The sequence below is a fragment of the Crocuta crocuta genome, unplaced genomic scaffold (assembly GCF_008692635.1).
Source record: "Crocuta crocuta isolate KB4526 unplaced genomic scaffold, BGI_CrCroc_1.0 scaffold402, whole genome shotgun sequence".
In the NCBI taxonomy this organism is placed as follows: Eukaryota; Metazoa; Chordata; class Mammalia; order Carnivora; family Hyaenidae; genus Crocuta; species Crocuta crocuta.
In genome coordinates, this window is record NW_027529633.1 from 1,604,129 (window position 1) to 1,621,964 (window position 17,836).

Here is a 17,836-nt window from a genome sequence, read left to right on the forward strand (position 1 = left end):
TTTTTTTTTTTTTTCTTTTCCAGCAGATAGCTCTCTAGGCATTTGAGCTGAGAGCACGCTCTATTCCTGGGAGCTCTCCTCTGCTGGCTTATTCCTCCTTGCTACCTCTCAGCACAGCAAATTTCCAAAACTGTTGTCTACTTTTGCATGATTTTCAGATTACTGTTTTTAACCATTTGTCCTGTCATGACTCAGAATTCAGCAAATATCTTGAGGTGAAAACCCATGTTGTGTTCAAAGCCCCAGGGATTACAAATGCTGCCAATGTGAACCCTGTGAGAAAAGTGAGTGCTCTCCTTCTTTCTCTGTCTGGGCAAATTGTGCTTCTCACTGTCTTCCAGTGCCAATCCAGCATCTACAGGCCAGCATGCCTCTGTTCTCCTGTTCCTTCAAGTCACTACCAGCAGGAAGGTGGCTGTGCTTCATGATTTCTCATCCTACTTAGGAGCCTAAGGATTTCTGTTTATTTCTTGTGTAATCTCTGCACTAAAGATGGACAGCATTGGGAGCTAGTAGGTGACAGTTTTTCAAGTAATTAACCACTAGCGCCACTGTAGCTCTCTACTGAAATTTACAGTCTTTATCATTACCTCAATATGTATTTTAGATTCAATTATTTTTGTTAGTATATTTTAATTTGTACTTTTATTTACATTTTATATGTTCTGTTTTTATTGTATACTGTTATTCAGTTATTATTTATTCAATTACTTTTCTGTTAAAAGTCATTGGCTCAATTAGTTTTGCAGTAGTAAAACCCTGTTTTATTTATTGTAATTCTGCATAAACTTAAAATTCAAAATGCGTTTGCATAGCCTCTGCGATTAACCTTAAATACCCTTGGGTGTATTTGACCATTAATCCTTGATGGGCTCATATAGGTCCAAATGTAGTTGCACTTAAATAATATCACACAAAAGTTTTACTCTGGAAAAAATTTAACAATTAGGAATGAATCCTTTCTAATATTTTACATTAGGTTAATTTTTATTAATTTTATTCTTCTTAGGGTGATCAAAACGTATTTTGTTCTGTTTCTGTATCTTTTTTTATCAAACTGAAGAAGACTTGATTTGGATATATAATTTGGTATTCAAATACCTTAAAATCTTAGTTATTTTTTTATCTAATTGTCTTGAGTATTTATCATATAGTAGATTATCTTCCTCTAGTGATATATGTTTTCTGCCCTTTTTAATAGTCATACTTTTACATTCTGTTTTTCACCATGTTATCTGAGCTATAGTTTTAATGTCACTGCTAAATAATAATGTCAAGGACAATCTTTTATATGCTTTTGTTAAACAGATTTCATATGTTTAAGTTTTAATCCTGATATTTGTTAATTTGAAATAAATGCTGAATCTATATATGTAAAAACATTATTTTCTTTTTTTGAGCTTATATATTTATTTTAAGAGAGAGAGCAAGTGCAAGCAAGGAAGAGGCAGAGAGAGAAGGAGAGAAAGAGAATCCCAGGCAGACTCCACACTGTCAGCGCATAGCACTATGCATGGCTCAAAGTCACGAACCATGAAATCATGACCCAAGCTGAAATAAAGAGTTAGAGGTTTAACCGACTGAGCCATCCAGATGCCCCAATATCATTATTTCTTACTTTATTTATTCTATTTCCATTACCATTACTTTTATAAAGATTGGAATTACATTAGAAATGGTTTTGCATAGCTATTTACAAAATTAAAGTATTATTCTTCTTAACATAACCGTCCTTAGATGTGTTTCCATAAACCATAACGGACTTATGAATAAGTTTTTGTGTGTAGTCCTCACTGTCTTTGAAATTTTGTTTAACTTTATTTTTTTAAGTTTATTTATTTTGAAAGAGAGAGAACACGAGTGTATAAGTGCAAGCATGTGCAAGAGCTGGGGAGAGACAGAGAGAGACAGTGTGAGAGAGAATCCCAAACAGGCTCCACACTGTTGGAGCACAGAGCCTGACCCGGAGCTCAGTCTCATGGAGCATGAGATCATGACCTGAGCCCAGAGCAAGATTTCAGGTGCCCCTCACTCACTTTGAAATTAAAAGGAAATGAAAATTTACGTATTGATATGTCATAAAACTATATTTCCAGAACTTCTGATAAAATTAAAACACGTTATATTTTGTCAGAGGGAGAGAATGTCAGTTCCTAAAACCAATGGCTCTCATTAGCCCAAAATATATATTAATGTAGTGATTTCCATTATTTTTGCCTTTCTGTTAATTTTACTTATGTGGAAATCATTAACAAAGTGGAAAAAAGGAGTTCCTTCAATAAATTACAAATTCTATAAAAATTGTAATTACAAGATTATACTAAGAAGATTAAATCAGTTCCTAGTTAAGGAAGAATGAGGATAGCTGAGCCAATTATAGATTTTCACATCTGAAGTGGAAGCCTCACACAGAGCCCTAGTGATGAGCTTCAGAGTACCAGCAACAACAGAAGGAGCACTTGGCATTCTTTTGATTGAAATATAGGATTATCAATAAGTTTGAGAAGGTAGGAGCGACATGCAATATGTCCCACTCGATAGCTAACTGTGATTGACAATACTTGGTAAGTAATGTGGACACACTTCCAGGGAAGAGTGGCACTGCCTGCCCACCCACNCGCCCACCCACCCCCCCCAGCCACATTGCTGGGGGAGGATAAAGGCCCCTCAATGGAGGGTTACATGATGGAGAGGTCAGTAAGCACATGCAACAACAACAATGAAAAAACTAGACCCACAGGGAGTACTGAAGAGAAAGTCACTGGTTGGTTGCACTAGAGGATTCAGAAAGTTTTCATGGTGGATCTGGTTGTTGGAGATGCAAGAACCCTGCTGTGGACATGTCACTGTCAGTCCCAGCTCATTTCGCTGTGGTCATCCTCTCTGTTAGGACAATCATGCTTCACTACCTGATGCAAGAAAGTCAAGTCAACTCTATCTCTTGAGCCATCTCATTAATTTCTCTTTTTTTCTAGAAGTCTCTATAAAGTTTTAAAGAATCTATAAATCCTCTGGAAGAGGTCATATAAGTTCCATCAGATTTGTAAAAAGGTATATGATTAAAAGTGATTTATAAAAATTTTGTTGTCTTTGAAATAAACATTTTTCCTTAAGGAAGCAACATAAATTCTAATTCTATACTCATCCTTCAAGATAGAATATCTACATAAATTATTAGGAATCTTCTGCCTGGCAGATTTATCTATTCTTCCTTCCCTTCCTCCATCCCTCCCTTCCTTCCTCTGTCCCTCCCTCCCCTGTCCCTCCCTTCTTCCCCTTCTTCCTCCCTCCCTTCCTTACTTCCTTTATCTCAATCATTTCTTTACATTATGAGTATTGATTCAAGTATACTTCCTTTTTTTTTGTTAAGATGTGAGAGGTTCCTGAAAAAAATACACAATGCAAATTTTATTCTCTTATTCTTTCAAGTAGACATTAATTGTATTCTGCATTCTTAGCTTAAATCAACATGATGTTAAACGTTCAGTTTTTACAAGTTTACCTTTCTCTTTTGGATTAAAAGCCTTAACGTGGATTTCCTTCACCCAAATGCACTTTCCTTGGTAGTTGTCTATGTCACTTGCTACTCTTATTGAATGACTTTTAGGCAGTCCTAGTCAAAATCACTCTCTGCTTCCTTTACAGCCTCAGGATTAATAATTTAGGTAATCCCACTCCATAAGCATTGCATTTGACATGCAATGATTTTAGTATGTCAATTTAAAATAACAGTATATATTAACTCACTAAAAATAGATTCTCATAAAATTTGGGGGCTCTTGTGTAACTTTGTTGATTGTTCTCACTTTTATTTATTTATCATTGCAGATTAAAAAAATCAACAGAAACTTTCCTGTAAACCAGCAGGTAAGGTGAAAACATACTTCAAGAGACAAATCACATATTACTTTCAGTTATCTATTATAGAAAATAATCTTGATTGAATTTAATTTTTGTGTGGAAATAATGGCACTCTAATTTGCTCTTTAGGAACATACATAATATATTAGATTTTTTTTCATATTATGTCATATATCTATTTCTTTAATCATATTAAAAACAGTTATAAAAATTATTTAATCTAAGTAAACTCAGTCAAAGCTATATTTGACAAAATACATATATTTATTTGAATATAATGTTAAAGAACTAGGGGAGCTGTTTACAGTCAAACTTAAGATAGTTTGACTGTATTTAAACTATCTTAAGTTTGACTGTATCTAAACTAGGGAGACCTATGTTTAAAAAAAGTTAGAAGGAATTTTCAAAATTGGCTAATGTGTGTTTTACATGAGTCTAAATCAATGCATAGGATGATAATAATGTCTGATTAATCCAGCCAAGAATTTATTCAATTTAATGGACTAATAATTGATTATCACATAATATAGTTGATTGTAGAAAATAACTAATTCCAGCTATAATTTTATTAAGCTGAACTTAACTTTTGCATTGCCTTCATCAACATCATAAAAACATTCATTTCAATGAGAGAATTCAGTGTAGGCTCAGTTTTGGTCTCATGCATCAGGGTTTTGTGATGGTAGAGCAGCAGAGACCAGCCGTGACTTTCTTACTCTTGATATCAGTGTCAATGTGCAACCTTCGATCAAAATCTAAACATCTAGAGGCACCTGGGTAACTCAGTCGATTGAGCGCGACTCACTCTTGATTTCTGCTCAAGTCAGGATTCCAAGGTTGTGGGATGGAGCTCCTCATGGAGCTCAATGCAGAGCCTGGAGCATATTGCAAATTCTCTCTTTCCCTTTGCCACTCCCCTCTGCTAGCATGTTCTCTCTCTCAAATATATATATTTGTTATCTATATGTCTATATGTGTATATATCTATATATATATGTATATCTATGTATATGTTATCTATTTATAAATGGTAGGCCAATCAGAAGTTAATTTCAATAGTAAAAATTTTAAATATTCAACTTATAAAAACAAAGTTACTTTTCTTACCTAAACCTGGGTGCCCTCATATTTTTGAAGATTAAAATAACAAATGTAAATTCTCAGTATATGCCATTATTATCATTAATGTGTTAAAATTTTAAATTTGTTTTTTAGGACATAAAATTTATGTTCTTGTATAAATTATATTATTAATGATGCCACTAGCCCATTCTAGCCTGCAAGGTTATATGTGATTGAACTGTTAATGAAAACAATTCTGGAGAGCTCAGTGTGTCCTCAGTGCTCCGAGCTGTGTCTTCCCAGCCCTACGCATACCCTGCTTCCCAGCCTCAGGCTGTCACAGCTGAGCCATGCTGATGATTTAGGTAGAGCCAGATGCTGGAAAGATGTACATGTCATGTGTCTCACCACATTCCATCCCAAGCGGTGGGTATGTCTGAGGCCATTGTTTGGGGTGCAGAGAATAGGGCTCTAGCCCAGAGCTACGGACTCACTAGAGCTGAGTCTCACCGACTCTCTCTCTGTAGCTCCCCTCCCTTCCCAGGTGCTTCTGCTGCTGGTAGGACATTACTTAGGAAATACAGTTGAACGATTTCTGAGGGCTGTATTGGAGGAAAAATTCGTTAACGAGAAATAATTCAAGTAGAAAGGAGAATCAGCCATCGGGGAAACTTGCAATGTCCATCAGTAAATGTAGTCATTTTATAGACAGATATATAAAATGTAGATCTATTCATTTGGAGAATTCTTGCCAAAAATATAAATGATGAATATTTCTTTAAGGATGACTCTAGATCTGTGTTACCATCCTTCCTTCCCCTTTCTAATCTCAACAGATAAACTATTAATAGTTAGTGTAATTTATATTACTATAAATATTTCATAACCCTGATAACCCCACTGCTATTCTTATTTATGAGGACAACTACATTTAACACCCATTACATTTTCCCTTCAATGACCTGTGGCATTTTTTGCCAACTCTGCATTTATCTAGAATTTGAATAATGGTAAAATAAATAAGAATTTGTAAAAACTTACATATAGAATAAATAATAAAAACTGTTTAATATTCTGACACATATATATATAATAAATGTAGGTAAGTATTAGTATTCATAGCATTTTATTTGCTAGCCTTTTAATATTATTATACCAAGATTTTATTTCAAATCTCTTACATCTCACATTTTTAAAATTCTTGGCATTCTAAAAACTGAAAGCAAAAGTTAATAGATTTTCCCCTTACTACTTTCCATCATGGAAATGAAGACTTCCAGAAAATAGGATTCATTTATAGTTCAATATTCATATATCCACACCATAGGAAAACTCACCTGCATAATGCAATAGCAATGCATTAGGAGACCCAGGTACAGTCTCTCTTTAATAAAATATGAGCCTGTTTATGATGAATAAAAATTTGAAAACACATATAATCTAATTTTTCCTCCAGAGTTAGTATTCAAACAGAACCATTATCTTGGACTAAGCCACACTGTGTTGCTTTAATCTTAAATTCTTTTCTAACTTAATTTTCATCTAACATTCTCTGAAGCTTAGATTAGATTTAAATATATATATTTATCCATATGCTTTTGATTAAATAATTTACAGATATATTAAAATAGTCCAGTGTTAAACAATTCAAGCACCCTCATATCCCTGATGCATATCTAGGTCTTTAAGAAAAAAAAAATGTCATCCACTGGAACAGAAGTCTTCTGCTTCCTGTGGGATTCTGTTTTCTAAATTGTGCTATCTATGTGTAACAGCTAACCCACCTGGAGAAATTAGAATAAAATTGAAACATAAAGGGGAGCAGAAGATATCAGTACCATCCAACAGGGCCAGTGTTAGAGCTTACTTCTGTAGGGACACTCCCACAGTCCAGAACCCACAAGACTTTCAGTAAAACCACTCTCATTAAAGAAATTTGAATCCAAAATTGTAAATTATTGAGAAAATGGGCCATAAAAGGGGAAAGCATAATTTAGAGATTTAAAAAATCCAAAATTATTTTTAATTATCATGTCCTTTTAAAATAAAGAAATGGTACTTATAAGTCAAGAACAGGATATGGTGTTAAAAAATGTGGATTTGCAAAAGAATCAAATAGGTGTTCAAACATTTTTTTTAAAAAGAGTGTATTTAAAATTAAAATCAATTAACCAATTAAATAATAGAAGATGAAGATAAAAAACAATTGAAAATAATATATCTGAAAATGTCAGTATACACAAAAAGGAGTGAAAAACACAAACGTTAATGTAAGAAATAAACTTTAGAATGAGAAGCTCAAAAAAAATCTTCAGAAGGACTGGGGAAAATGTGTGAGAGGCAGTGTATGAAGAGAGATGATGGCTAAGAGTTCCTATGAGTCTTCAGATTAAAGGAACAAAGTAACCTATGAGCAAGGTAAATAGAAATAAATCCACACCAGCAAAGGATCTGAAACGACCTCGATATCCAGTCAGTGGAATACAGGCAGCCTTTAAAAGGATAAAGCAATTCTATTGATACTTGTATAGAAGGTTATCCAAAAAATTTTATGACGTGGCAATAGCAAAGTGAAGAAGAAGAAATACAGGAAGCCATTGTGTTTTAATAAAGGGGTTGGAATGATACATATACATATTCCTATGTGGGAATAAAAAAATCTTGAGAAGGAGCACAAGAATCTGATAAAGGTATTTGCCTCTGAGAAGTATTGCAGCCCAGGCTCCTTCCCACTGTGAGGATTTCATTCTCAAGCCTTTGTGCTTAAGTCTTATGCCTTTCCCTAGAGAAACCTCTCATTTCAATTTCCACTCATTTTGTTGATGAAGTTCCCTATTCAATTCCTGTAACAAGGAATTGCATTTGTTTTGTTTTGTTTTGAATTCATATGTGTATTAATTCTGTTCTTCCTGATACTAATTCTAGTTTGTATTTCTACATATTGGAATCAACTCAACCTCCCTTATTTATTTAACACCCTCTGGCTTTTTGTCTTTACTATTGGAATAATTGGAAAAATGTATGTGCTTGGCATTTAAGATGCATCTAATATGTGTGAAGTTGAGCATCTTTAAGTAACATCAGCATATACTTTTATATGCCTGTCTTTAAATTTTGAATATGTTTCTATTTTCTTCCTATATTATTTATTTATAAGTACTATGTACTCAACATATGAAGGAAATTTACTCTTTGTATTTCTATGTTGCCTAAGTTGAAAAGAAACTTTTATGGATCATAGTATTTGTTTGGTACTTAAATTTTTTTCATTTCAAGATGAAGTAAAAAATCCTTCACTGTTTATGTCTAGACATTGTAGGTTTTTATTTTTACACCTAAACAACAGGTTTCTATGAGACTTTAAGCATTTCTTTCTTATTGCATTTATCACATCTCATGGTATTCTGTATTAACTCTTCCTCCCTCTCCCAGCCCAAACTCAACTGTAAACTCCTAAAGATAAAGGTATTATTGTTATATCCTTACCTCCTACAATGGTACCTTAAATTGTGATTCTGGTAGAGATCTCAATGTAAAGATATTTGGGAATATCTTTAAGGAAGAAGTGCGATTAAATCTGAGACTTCCTCAACATTTAAAGCTTTCTCTTTTCAAAAGAAACTCAAGGAAAAATAAAGGGCATAGACTGGGAGAAAATATTTGCAAACCATATCAAATAAAGGACTTAAATCCAGAATATATTTTTTAACAACTGAAAATTGAATATTTAGAAATGAAACAACTCAATGAAAGAAATGTGCCAAGATTTGAACAGACACTTCACTGGAGAAGTATCTGAATATCAAATAAGTGCATGAAAAAATATTCAACCTTAAAGAACATGCAGATTAAAAAACAATGAAATACCACCGCATATATACTAGTATGGCTAATTGTAACTGCTCACACTAAATACTGGCAAGAAAGAATTAGAATTGTTACACACTGCTGATGGGAATACAGAATGGCACAACCACTTTGGAAGATAGTCTGACAGTTAATAAAGAGTTAAATCTACACCTACCATATGATCCAGCCAGTCAGCTCCTAGGAAATGAAAGCATGTGTTCATGCAAAGACTTGTTCACAACTGTTCATAGCTGCTTTATATATTAATATAAACTGGGACACACAGTGTCCAATGGACACACAGTGTCATATTTATACAATGAAATGTTACTTAGCAGTAAAAAGCACACTCTTGATACATGCTACAGCATAAGTGAATCTCAGAATTATCTTCCTCAGTGAAAGTAACCAGGCACCCTTCCCCTACCCCTAAAAAATAGAGAATATGGTTTATGCTTCTATATATATAATACTTTAGTCATTGCAAATTAAGGTACAAAATCAGAAAGCAAATCAGCAGTTGCCTAGGAAATGGGAGGATTGAGTGGCAACAGAAAGAAATTATAAAACAGCAATGATGGACCTTTGGGGTGATGGGTATTTTCATTCTGTTGATGGTAGTGATGATTTTATGGGTGGATGCATATGACACAACGTATTAAACCTTACCCCTTCAATATGTGCCATTTATTTATGCCATTATACGTCATAAACTCTAAACCATTTTTATGATTAAAAGGTCTGGGAATCAAATAAGTTAGGAATTGTATTAAGCCCAATGGCTTTGGTTTAATCTCAGTAATCATCTAGAGTTGAAATTACAATTATGTATCTCCTAGTTCACTTTTTGTGAGGAGTAACCTTCTCATCTCCTCGAGGCATCTATAACATAAATGTCTGTATTCTCTATTATGATTATGATGAGGATTATTTATTTTTAAAAAATGCACTGAAATTTGGCTTTAGTTGATATGTTTACTGAAAAGCATGGGAAGGGAGAAGCATGTGTTTACTGAAAACCAGTGGTCTTGCTGTTAAGTAGTGATACCCAGCTAGGTGTAAAATTATGTGATAATTTACTCAGTGCATCAGAGATCATTTAAACAAGCAGACCTATGTCATACTGCTATATATACCTAAATCTTTTAGGTAATAATTTATTGAATTGATCATTTTTTATAATTATTAACTAAAATTCCCTCACTGTAAAGCATACCTCATTATTCGCACAAAATAAGATTTTACAATGAATATCTTCTGTAATTACCAAGAAGAAAGGTTATAAGATGGTAATTTACCTCTTTCCATAAATCACATATGTTCGTAATGGCATCCAGAATGGTCAATCCTTTCCAGGAGATTTTCAATTACTCTGCCCAGGGGCACCTGAGTGGCTCAGTAGGTTAAGTGTCTGACTTCGGCTCAGGTCATGCTCTCATGGTTTGTGGGTTCAAGCCCCACCCTGGGCTCCGTGCTAACAGCTCAGAGCCTGGTGCCTGCTTCCGATTCTGTGTCTCCCTCTCTCTCTGCCCCTCCCCCACTCATGCTCTGTTTCTCTCTGTCTCAATATTAAATAAACATTAAAATTTTTTAATCAATTACTATGCCCAGATCAATCAGTGGAATCACTATGTATGGCAACTATAGCCTTATGAAATGTGGTTTCATAAATAATAAGACTTCAAAGTCAAAATTACTCCCTGACCCATGGGCTGCAGAATGGATGTTGTGTTAGCAGGCATGCTAACATTAATGTCATAATGTCAGAGCTCTTGGGTGACCAGATGCATTGTCAATGAGCAGTTAATATTTTGAAAGAAATATCTTTTCCTGAGAAGGAGGCCCCAACAGTGAGTGTAAATATTCAGTACACCATGTTGTAAACAGATGTGCTGTCATCCAACCTTTGTTATTCCATTGATCAAGCTCCGGCAGAGTAGATTTAGTGATATTCTGAAGGGCCGTAGGATAGTAACAAAGGTAAACGAGCTTCAGCTTAAAGCCACCAGCTACATTAGCTTCTAAAAGGGGGTCAGCCTGTCCTTTAAAACTTTGAAGACAGGCATTGACTTCTCCTCTTTAGCTATAAAAGTCCTAGATGGCATCTTCTTCCAATATAAGACTGTTTTATCTCCACTGAAAATCTGTTATTCAGTGTAGGCACCTTCATTAATGATCTCATCTGGGTCTTCTGGATACTTGCTGTGCCTTCTACATCAGCAACTGCTGTTTTACCTTGCACTTTGATATTATGGAGATGGCTTTCTTCCTTAAACCTCAAGAGCCAGTCTGAACTACCTTCAGACTTTTCTTCTGTAAGTTCCTCACCTCTCTCACTTCATAGGATTGAAAAGAGCCTGGGCCTTGCTGTGGATAAATATTTGGCTTAAGGGAATGTTCTGGCTGATTTGATATTTTGTTCAACCCATTACAACTTTCTCCATATCAGCAATAAGACGGTTCCACTTTCTTATAATTGGTGTGTTCATTGGAGTGGCACTTTTAGTTTCCTCCAAGAACTTTTCCTTTGCATTCACAAGTTGGCTGTTTGGCAAAGAAGACAGAGATTTCAGCCTATCCCAGTTTTGATGCACCTTCCTCACTAAGCTTAATTATTTTTGGCTTTTGATTTAAAGTGAGAGATGTGTGGCTCTTCCTTTCACTTAAAGTCTTAGACGCCACTGTAGGGTTATTAATTGTCCTAAATTCAAGATTATTGTGTTTCAGCATCAAGAAAGGCTTGAGACAATGGAGAGAGATGGGGGAACAGTCCTGGTCAGTGGAGCAGTCAGAACACATATGTTTATTGACTGAGTTCCCCATGTTACATGGAGATAGTTCATGATGCCCTAAAACAATTACAATAGTAACATCAAAGGTCATTTATCACAGATCACTATAACAAACATAATAGTTAAAAAGATTGAAATATTGCAAGAACTACCAATTTTTTTAATGTTTACTTTTGAGAGAGAGAGAGAGAGAGCGTGTGCATATGAGCAGAGGAGGGGCAGCAAGAGAGACAGACAGATAGACAGACAGACAGTATCTGAAGTAGGCTCAGGCTCTGAGCTATAGGTATAGAGCCTGATGTGGGGCTCAAAACCACAAACTGTGGAATCATGACCCACAGAGAGAGAGAGAGAGAGAGAGAATTTTAAGCAGGTTTCATGCTCAGTGGGGAGCCCAGTGTGAGGCTCAATCCTGTGACCATGAGATCACAACCTGAGCCAAAATCGAGATCCAGATGCTTAACTGAGTCACCCAGGCACCCCAAGAACTACAAAAATTTGACAAAGATACACAAAGTAACAAATGCCACTGAAAATGGCACTGATAAACTTGCTTAACAGCGGGTTGCCACAAACCTTCAATTTGTTAAAAAAAATGCAGCATCTACAAAACAAAACATGATAAAACACAGTAAAACAAGGTGTGCCTGTATTCAAGAAAAAAACAACTGAATCCTGGTAAGACAGTGAGCTTGGCGGCATGTTAATGTGATCTAGTCCCCGTTCCTCTTTTTCTCCAGCAATACACTGACCTTGAAAGTGGCAGCTCACATTCCTAGTGCAGTCTGTCTGCTCAGGCCTACTCCAGGCATCGCTTAACCAGCTAGCCTAAGATTTATAGTCTAATGAGATGCATATTTCTTTCATTCATTTTAGCTTTATCGAAATGTGTGCATCCATGTGTCGATTTTAAGCAAAGTATTCTAATAATGAGATTGGCAATTTGTCTTTGTTTTTATTTTGTATTTTAAGACCCAGTTTCTTTTCAACAGAACAGGAAAAAAATTTTTATAAAGGTTGACACAAACCATAGAATCCCATAATCTTGGGATAATGAGCCCGCCATTGTTTTAGTCCATTTTATATTTGGTGACAAAATATGTTGCCATTCTATGATTTAAGGAGAAACTTCTCAAAAGCAAATAGCTTACAAAACAGTATGAAATGATAGTGGCAGAGGCTTTATAGGAAAAAGAGAACTAAAAAGTATTTTACAGTTGAGCCCATACCAAATTATGCATAAAATTAGATATTATAATAATGATAAGGGGCATCGAGATGGCTCAGTCGGTTGAGCGACTGACTGGCTCAGGTCATCATCTTGCAATTCACAAATTCGAGCCCTACATCGGGCTGTGTGCTGGCAGCTTGGAGCCTGGAGCCTGCTTCACATTCTGTGTCTCCCTCTCTTTCTGTCCCTCCCCCACTCCTGCTCTACACTCTGTCTGTCTCTCAAATAAACAAACATTAATTTTTGTTAAAATAATGGTAATACTAACTGCGTTTCAGAAATTTTGGAAGAGAGTTATTTAACTGGTGGGAAAAATACACTGACCAATCAGTAGATAGAAGGATAGAAAGACGATAGGATAAGACATAGTACACAGTGAGATGCCTGGGGTGGGGAGGACGGGGGGAGGCTCAGTTAAGCATCAGACTCTTGGTTTCCTCTCTGGTCATGATCTCACAATTCGTGCGTTTGAACCCTGCATGGGGCTCGGTGCTGACAGTGGAGGTCCTGCTGGGGATTCTCTCTCTCCATCTCTCTCAAAATAAATAAATGAACATTTAAAAAAGCTACAAGATCCAGTGTACACAGAATTTTATTTAAGGAAAAGGCGCCGACGGGGAAGAAATGGGATACTGAGATATGGATGGCATCAAGTGTGCAGTTACACCCAAGGATTAAAAGGGAAAAGCCCAAATCTCCATGAACTTTCTTTGCAGCAATACGTCACCTATAGCAGTTGCTTCACAAAGAAATCTCCTCAAGACTTCCTCTCTCTTACCTTTCCAGACCTGAAATGATACATAGGTCCTTGTACATTCCAATTTTGGAAGTACAAAATCCGGCTTGAGAGGAGATAGCTTGTGCGTAAGCCAGTGGACTTGCTGAATGTTGACCTCCCTCCACCCAACCCTTAGTCCATCCCAGCCCCCTTTCTGCCACTACAGATCAGCTTACACTTTCTAGACTTTTATATAAATGAAATCAGCAATACGTATGATTTTTTTGTCTGACTTCTTTCACAGAGCGTAGTTATTTCTAGCTTGGCCCTTGTTACAGTATGTGTTAATGCATCTTTGTGTTGATTACTGAGTTGTATTTCATTGCTGGCTATACCATCATATTTATATGATTGTCTATTCACCTGGTAATGTACATTTGTTCTGTCCTATATTCTGGTGGATTACAGATAAAGCTTCTGTAAATATCTATGGGCAAGTCTTTGTGTTAACATATTTGTGTTTATGCGGGGTGAAGGCTGAATCTTAGTCATGGAATTGTTGATAATTTTGGGATGTATGTTGAAATTTATAAGTAACTGGAAAACTGTTTTCCCCAGGGTTTGACCATTTGACATTCACACTAACTGTGTAAAAAGAGTTTCTGATATGGTCAGTTTTTAAATTTTAGAAATTGTAATAGACCAGTGGTGATCACTCACTGTGGTATTAACTTGCATTTCTGTAAGGATCAATGATGTTGAACATCTTTTCATGTGCTTATTTTCCATCCTTATATCTTCTTTTGTGAAGTGTCTGTTCAAATACATTGTCCCAAATGAGAAGTTCTTAATTATGATGAAGTCCAATTATTTTAATGGATCAGGCTTTCGGCATTATATTTAAGAAAACTTTACCAATCCAAAACAGAAATTATCAGCTATGTTTATTCTTAGATATTTTTGTTTTAAAGTATTTTCTCCTTTGACCCAGTTGGTGCTATTGCTTGTCTTAAGAATGAGATAGAGATGGAAGTTTTTGTTTTTTGTTTTTTTTAATTTACTTCTAGGAGAGAGAGAGAGAGAGAGAGACAGCATGAGCAGGGGAGGGTCAGAGAGAGAGGGAGTCACAGACTGAAACAAGCTCCAGGCTCTGAGCTGGCAGTCAGCACAGAGCCCGACGCGGGGCTCGAACCCACGAACCGCGAGATCATGACCCAAGCGAAAGTCGGACGCTTAACCGACTAAGCCACCCAGGCGCCCCAGATGGAAGTTATTTTTAAATGAATATCCAGTTCTTCCACTGGATCCAGTTATTCGTTGAAAACACTATTTTTTATCCACTGAATTATTTCATGCTTTTATCAAAAATTAAATTAACCATACATGTGCAGATCAATTTCTGGACATTCAGTTCTGTTCAGCTGGTCTGTTTATATATTTTGACACTAATATCACACCATCTTGGTTACTATAGCTTTTTAATATCTTGAAAGCAGGAGTTTAGGCCCCTTAGCTATATAATTTTTTCACAAAATTATTTTAGTTACTCTAGGCACTTGCTATTTCTACATTAAAAAAATCAAATTGCCACTATATGCATATTTTTAGGGGTTTTGGATTTTTACTGGGATAGCTTTTTTTTTTTTTTTTTCTAGGAGAGAGAGAGAGACAGCGTGAGCAGGGGAGGGTCAGAGAGAGAGGGAGTCACAGACTGAAACAAGCTCCAGGCTCTGAGCTGGCAGTCAGCACAGAGCCCGACGCGGGGCTCGAACCCACGAACCGCGAGATCATGACCTAAGCGAAAGTCGGACGCTTAACCGACTAAGCCACCCAGGCGCCCCTGGGATAGCTTTGAATCTGTAACTAAATTTGGGGAAAGTTGACATTTACCAATATTGGGTTTTGAGATCCTTGATTGAGCCTGGCATATTTCTCCATGTTTTAGGGTTTCTTTAATTTCTCTCAGAAATAATTTTTAATGTTTTAAGGTATAGATGTATATATTTTATCAGATTTATCCCTAAGTAGTTCATAATCTTCAGATGTTATAAAAATGGCACTATTTATTAAATTCAATTGCTAGCTTTTCTTTGCTAATGTAATAGAGATGAAAATGATTTTTTATATTGATTTTGTGTTCGGTAAACTTGCAAAATCATTCTAATTTCTCAGAATAGAAGATCATGTTTGTTTGTGAATATATAGATTTTTAATTATTCCTTTCCAACATGGATACTTTTTTTTTTTTATTGGTTTATGGCACTGTGACATTCTTCCATACAATGCAAACTCATTTGATGAGCGTGGACACTTATACTTTGTTTCTGTTCTAAGGGGGAGAGCATTAAATGTTTCAAGGTTAAGTATGATATTGGCTGTGTATTTTTCATAGATGCCCTTTATCATGTTGAAGAACTCCCTTTCTATTACTACTTTGTTGAAAAGCTTTTGTCATGAATGAGTACTAGAATTGTCAAATGCCTTTTATTCTATTAATATGGTGCATTACATTAATTTATTTTCAGAAATTAAAATTCTACGTTTTGGGAATATACCCCGCTTGATCAAAATGGCTTAAACTTTTCACAAGTTATTGGATTCATTTTTCAAAAACATTTCCAAGAATTTTTGCATCTATATTTCTGAGATATACTGGTTTGTAAGTTTCTCTTCTTTATGTGAAATCAAATTTGATGTGCTACATTTTCACTTTATATTTCACTCAAGATAGTTTCTTTTTTTTGAATATATACAATTTATTCTTTGATACTACTTTTAGAATATTTTTATCTGGTAATGCAACCTTTTGACAATATGCCAATACAAATAATATGTTTTATATATTAAGCTATTTGACTTGATTTTTTAAGTTAATTAATTATTATTTTAATTTACATCCAAGTTAGTTAGCATATAGGCAACAATGATTTCAGGAGTAGATTCCTTAATGCACCTTACCCATTTAGCCCATCCCCCACCACAACCCCTTCAGCAGCCCTCTGTTTGTTCTCCGTATTTAAGAGCCTCCTATGTTATGCCCCTTCCCTGTTTTTTATATTATACTTGACTCCCTTCCCTTATAGTCATCAATTTTGTATCTTAAAGTCCTCATATGAGTGAAGTCATATGATATCTGTCTTTCTCTGACTAATTTTGCTTACCATAGTACATTCTAGTTCCATCCATGTAGTTGCAAATGGCAAGATTTCATTCTTTTTGATTCCTGAGTAATACTACATTGTATATATATACTAACTTTTCTTTATCCATTCATCCATCGATGGACATTTGGGTTCTTTCCATACTTTGGCTATTGTCAAAAGTGCTGCTATAAACATGGGGTGCATGTGCCCCTTTGAAACAGCATACCTGTATCCCTTTGATAAATACCCCAGTAGTGCAATTGCTGAGTCATAGGGTAGTTGTATTTTTAATGTTTTGAGGAAACTCCATACACAGTGGCTGCACCAGTTTGCATTCCCACCAGCAGTGCAAAAGAGATCCTCTTTCTCTGCATCCTTGCCTACATCTGTTGTTGTCTCAGTTATTAATGTTAGCCATTCTGACAGGTGTGAGGTGGTATCACATTGTGGTTTTGACTTATATTTCCCTGATGATGAGTGATGTTGAGCATTTTTTCACGTGTTGGTTGGCCATCTGGATGTCTTCTTTGGAGAAGTATCTATTCATGTCTTTTGCTCATTTCTTCACTGGATTATTTGTTTTTTGGGTGTTGTGTTTGATAAGTTTATTATAGATTTTGGATACTATCCCTTGATCTGATATTTCATTTGCAAGTATCTTCTCCTATTTCATCGGTTACCTTTTATATTTTGTTGATCGTTTCCTTCACTGTGCAGAAACTATTTATTTTGAAGAGGTCCCAATAGTTCATTTTTGCTTTTGTTTCACTTGCCTCCATAGAGATTTTGAGTAAGAAGTTTCTGCAGCCGAGGTCAAAGAGGTTTTTGCCTGCTTTCTTCTCTAGGATTTTGATGGCTTCCATGTCTGTTATCCATTTTGAGTTTATTTTTGTGTATGGTATAAGAAAGTGGTCCAGGTTCATTTTTTGACATGCCAGTGTCCAGGTTTTCCAGCACCAGTTGCTGAAGAGACTGTCTCTATTCTATTGAATATTCTTTCCTGCTTTGTCAATGATTAGTTGGCCATAGTTTGTGGGTCCATTTCTGGGTTCTCTATTCTGTTCCATTGATCTGAGTGTCTGTTTTTGGTTCAGTACCATACTGTCTTGATGATTACAGCTTTGTAATACAACTTGAAGTCTGGAATTGTGATGCCTCAAGCTTTGATTTTTTTTTTTTT

At 35.5% G+C, this 17,836-nt stretch overlaps 1 protein-coding gene across 2 annotated transcripts in view; it reads left to right on the top strand.

Annotated features, from left to right (window-relative positions):
* The window catches only part of SNTG1 (syntrophin gamma 1), a 319,485-nt gene that overhangs the window by 162,240 nt on the left and 139,409 nt on the right, over positions 1–17,836 (top strand). For both annotated transcript variants that reach the window (XM_077762285.1, XM_077762287.1), the window contains exon 11: positions 3,829–3,867. In XM_077762285.1, the coding sequence (XP_077618411.1) occupies positions 3,829–3,867 (39 nt within the window). The remainder of the gene's footprint in view (positions 1–3,828; positions 3,868–17,836) is intronic.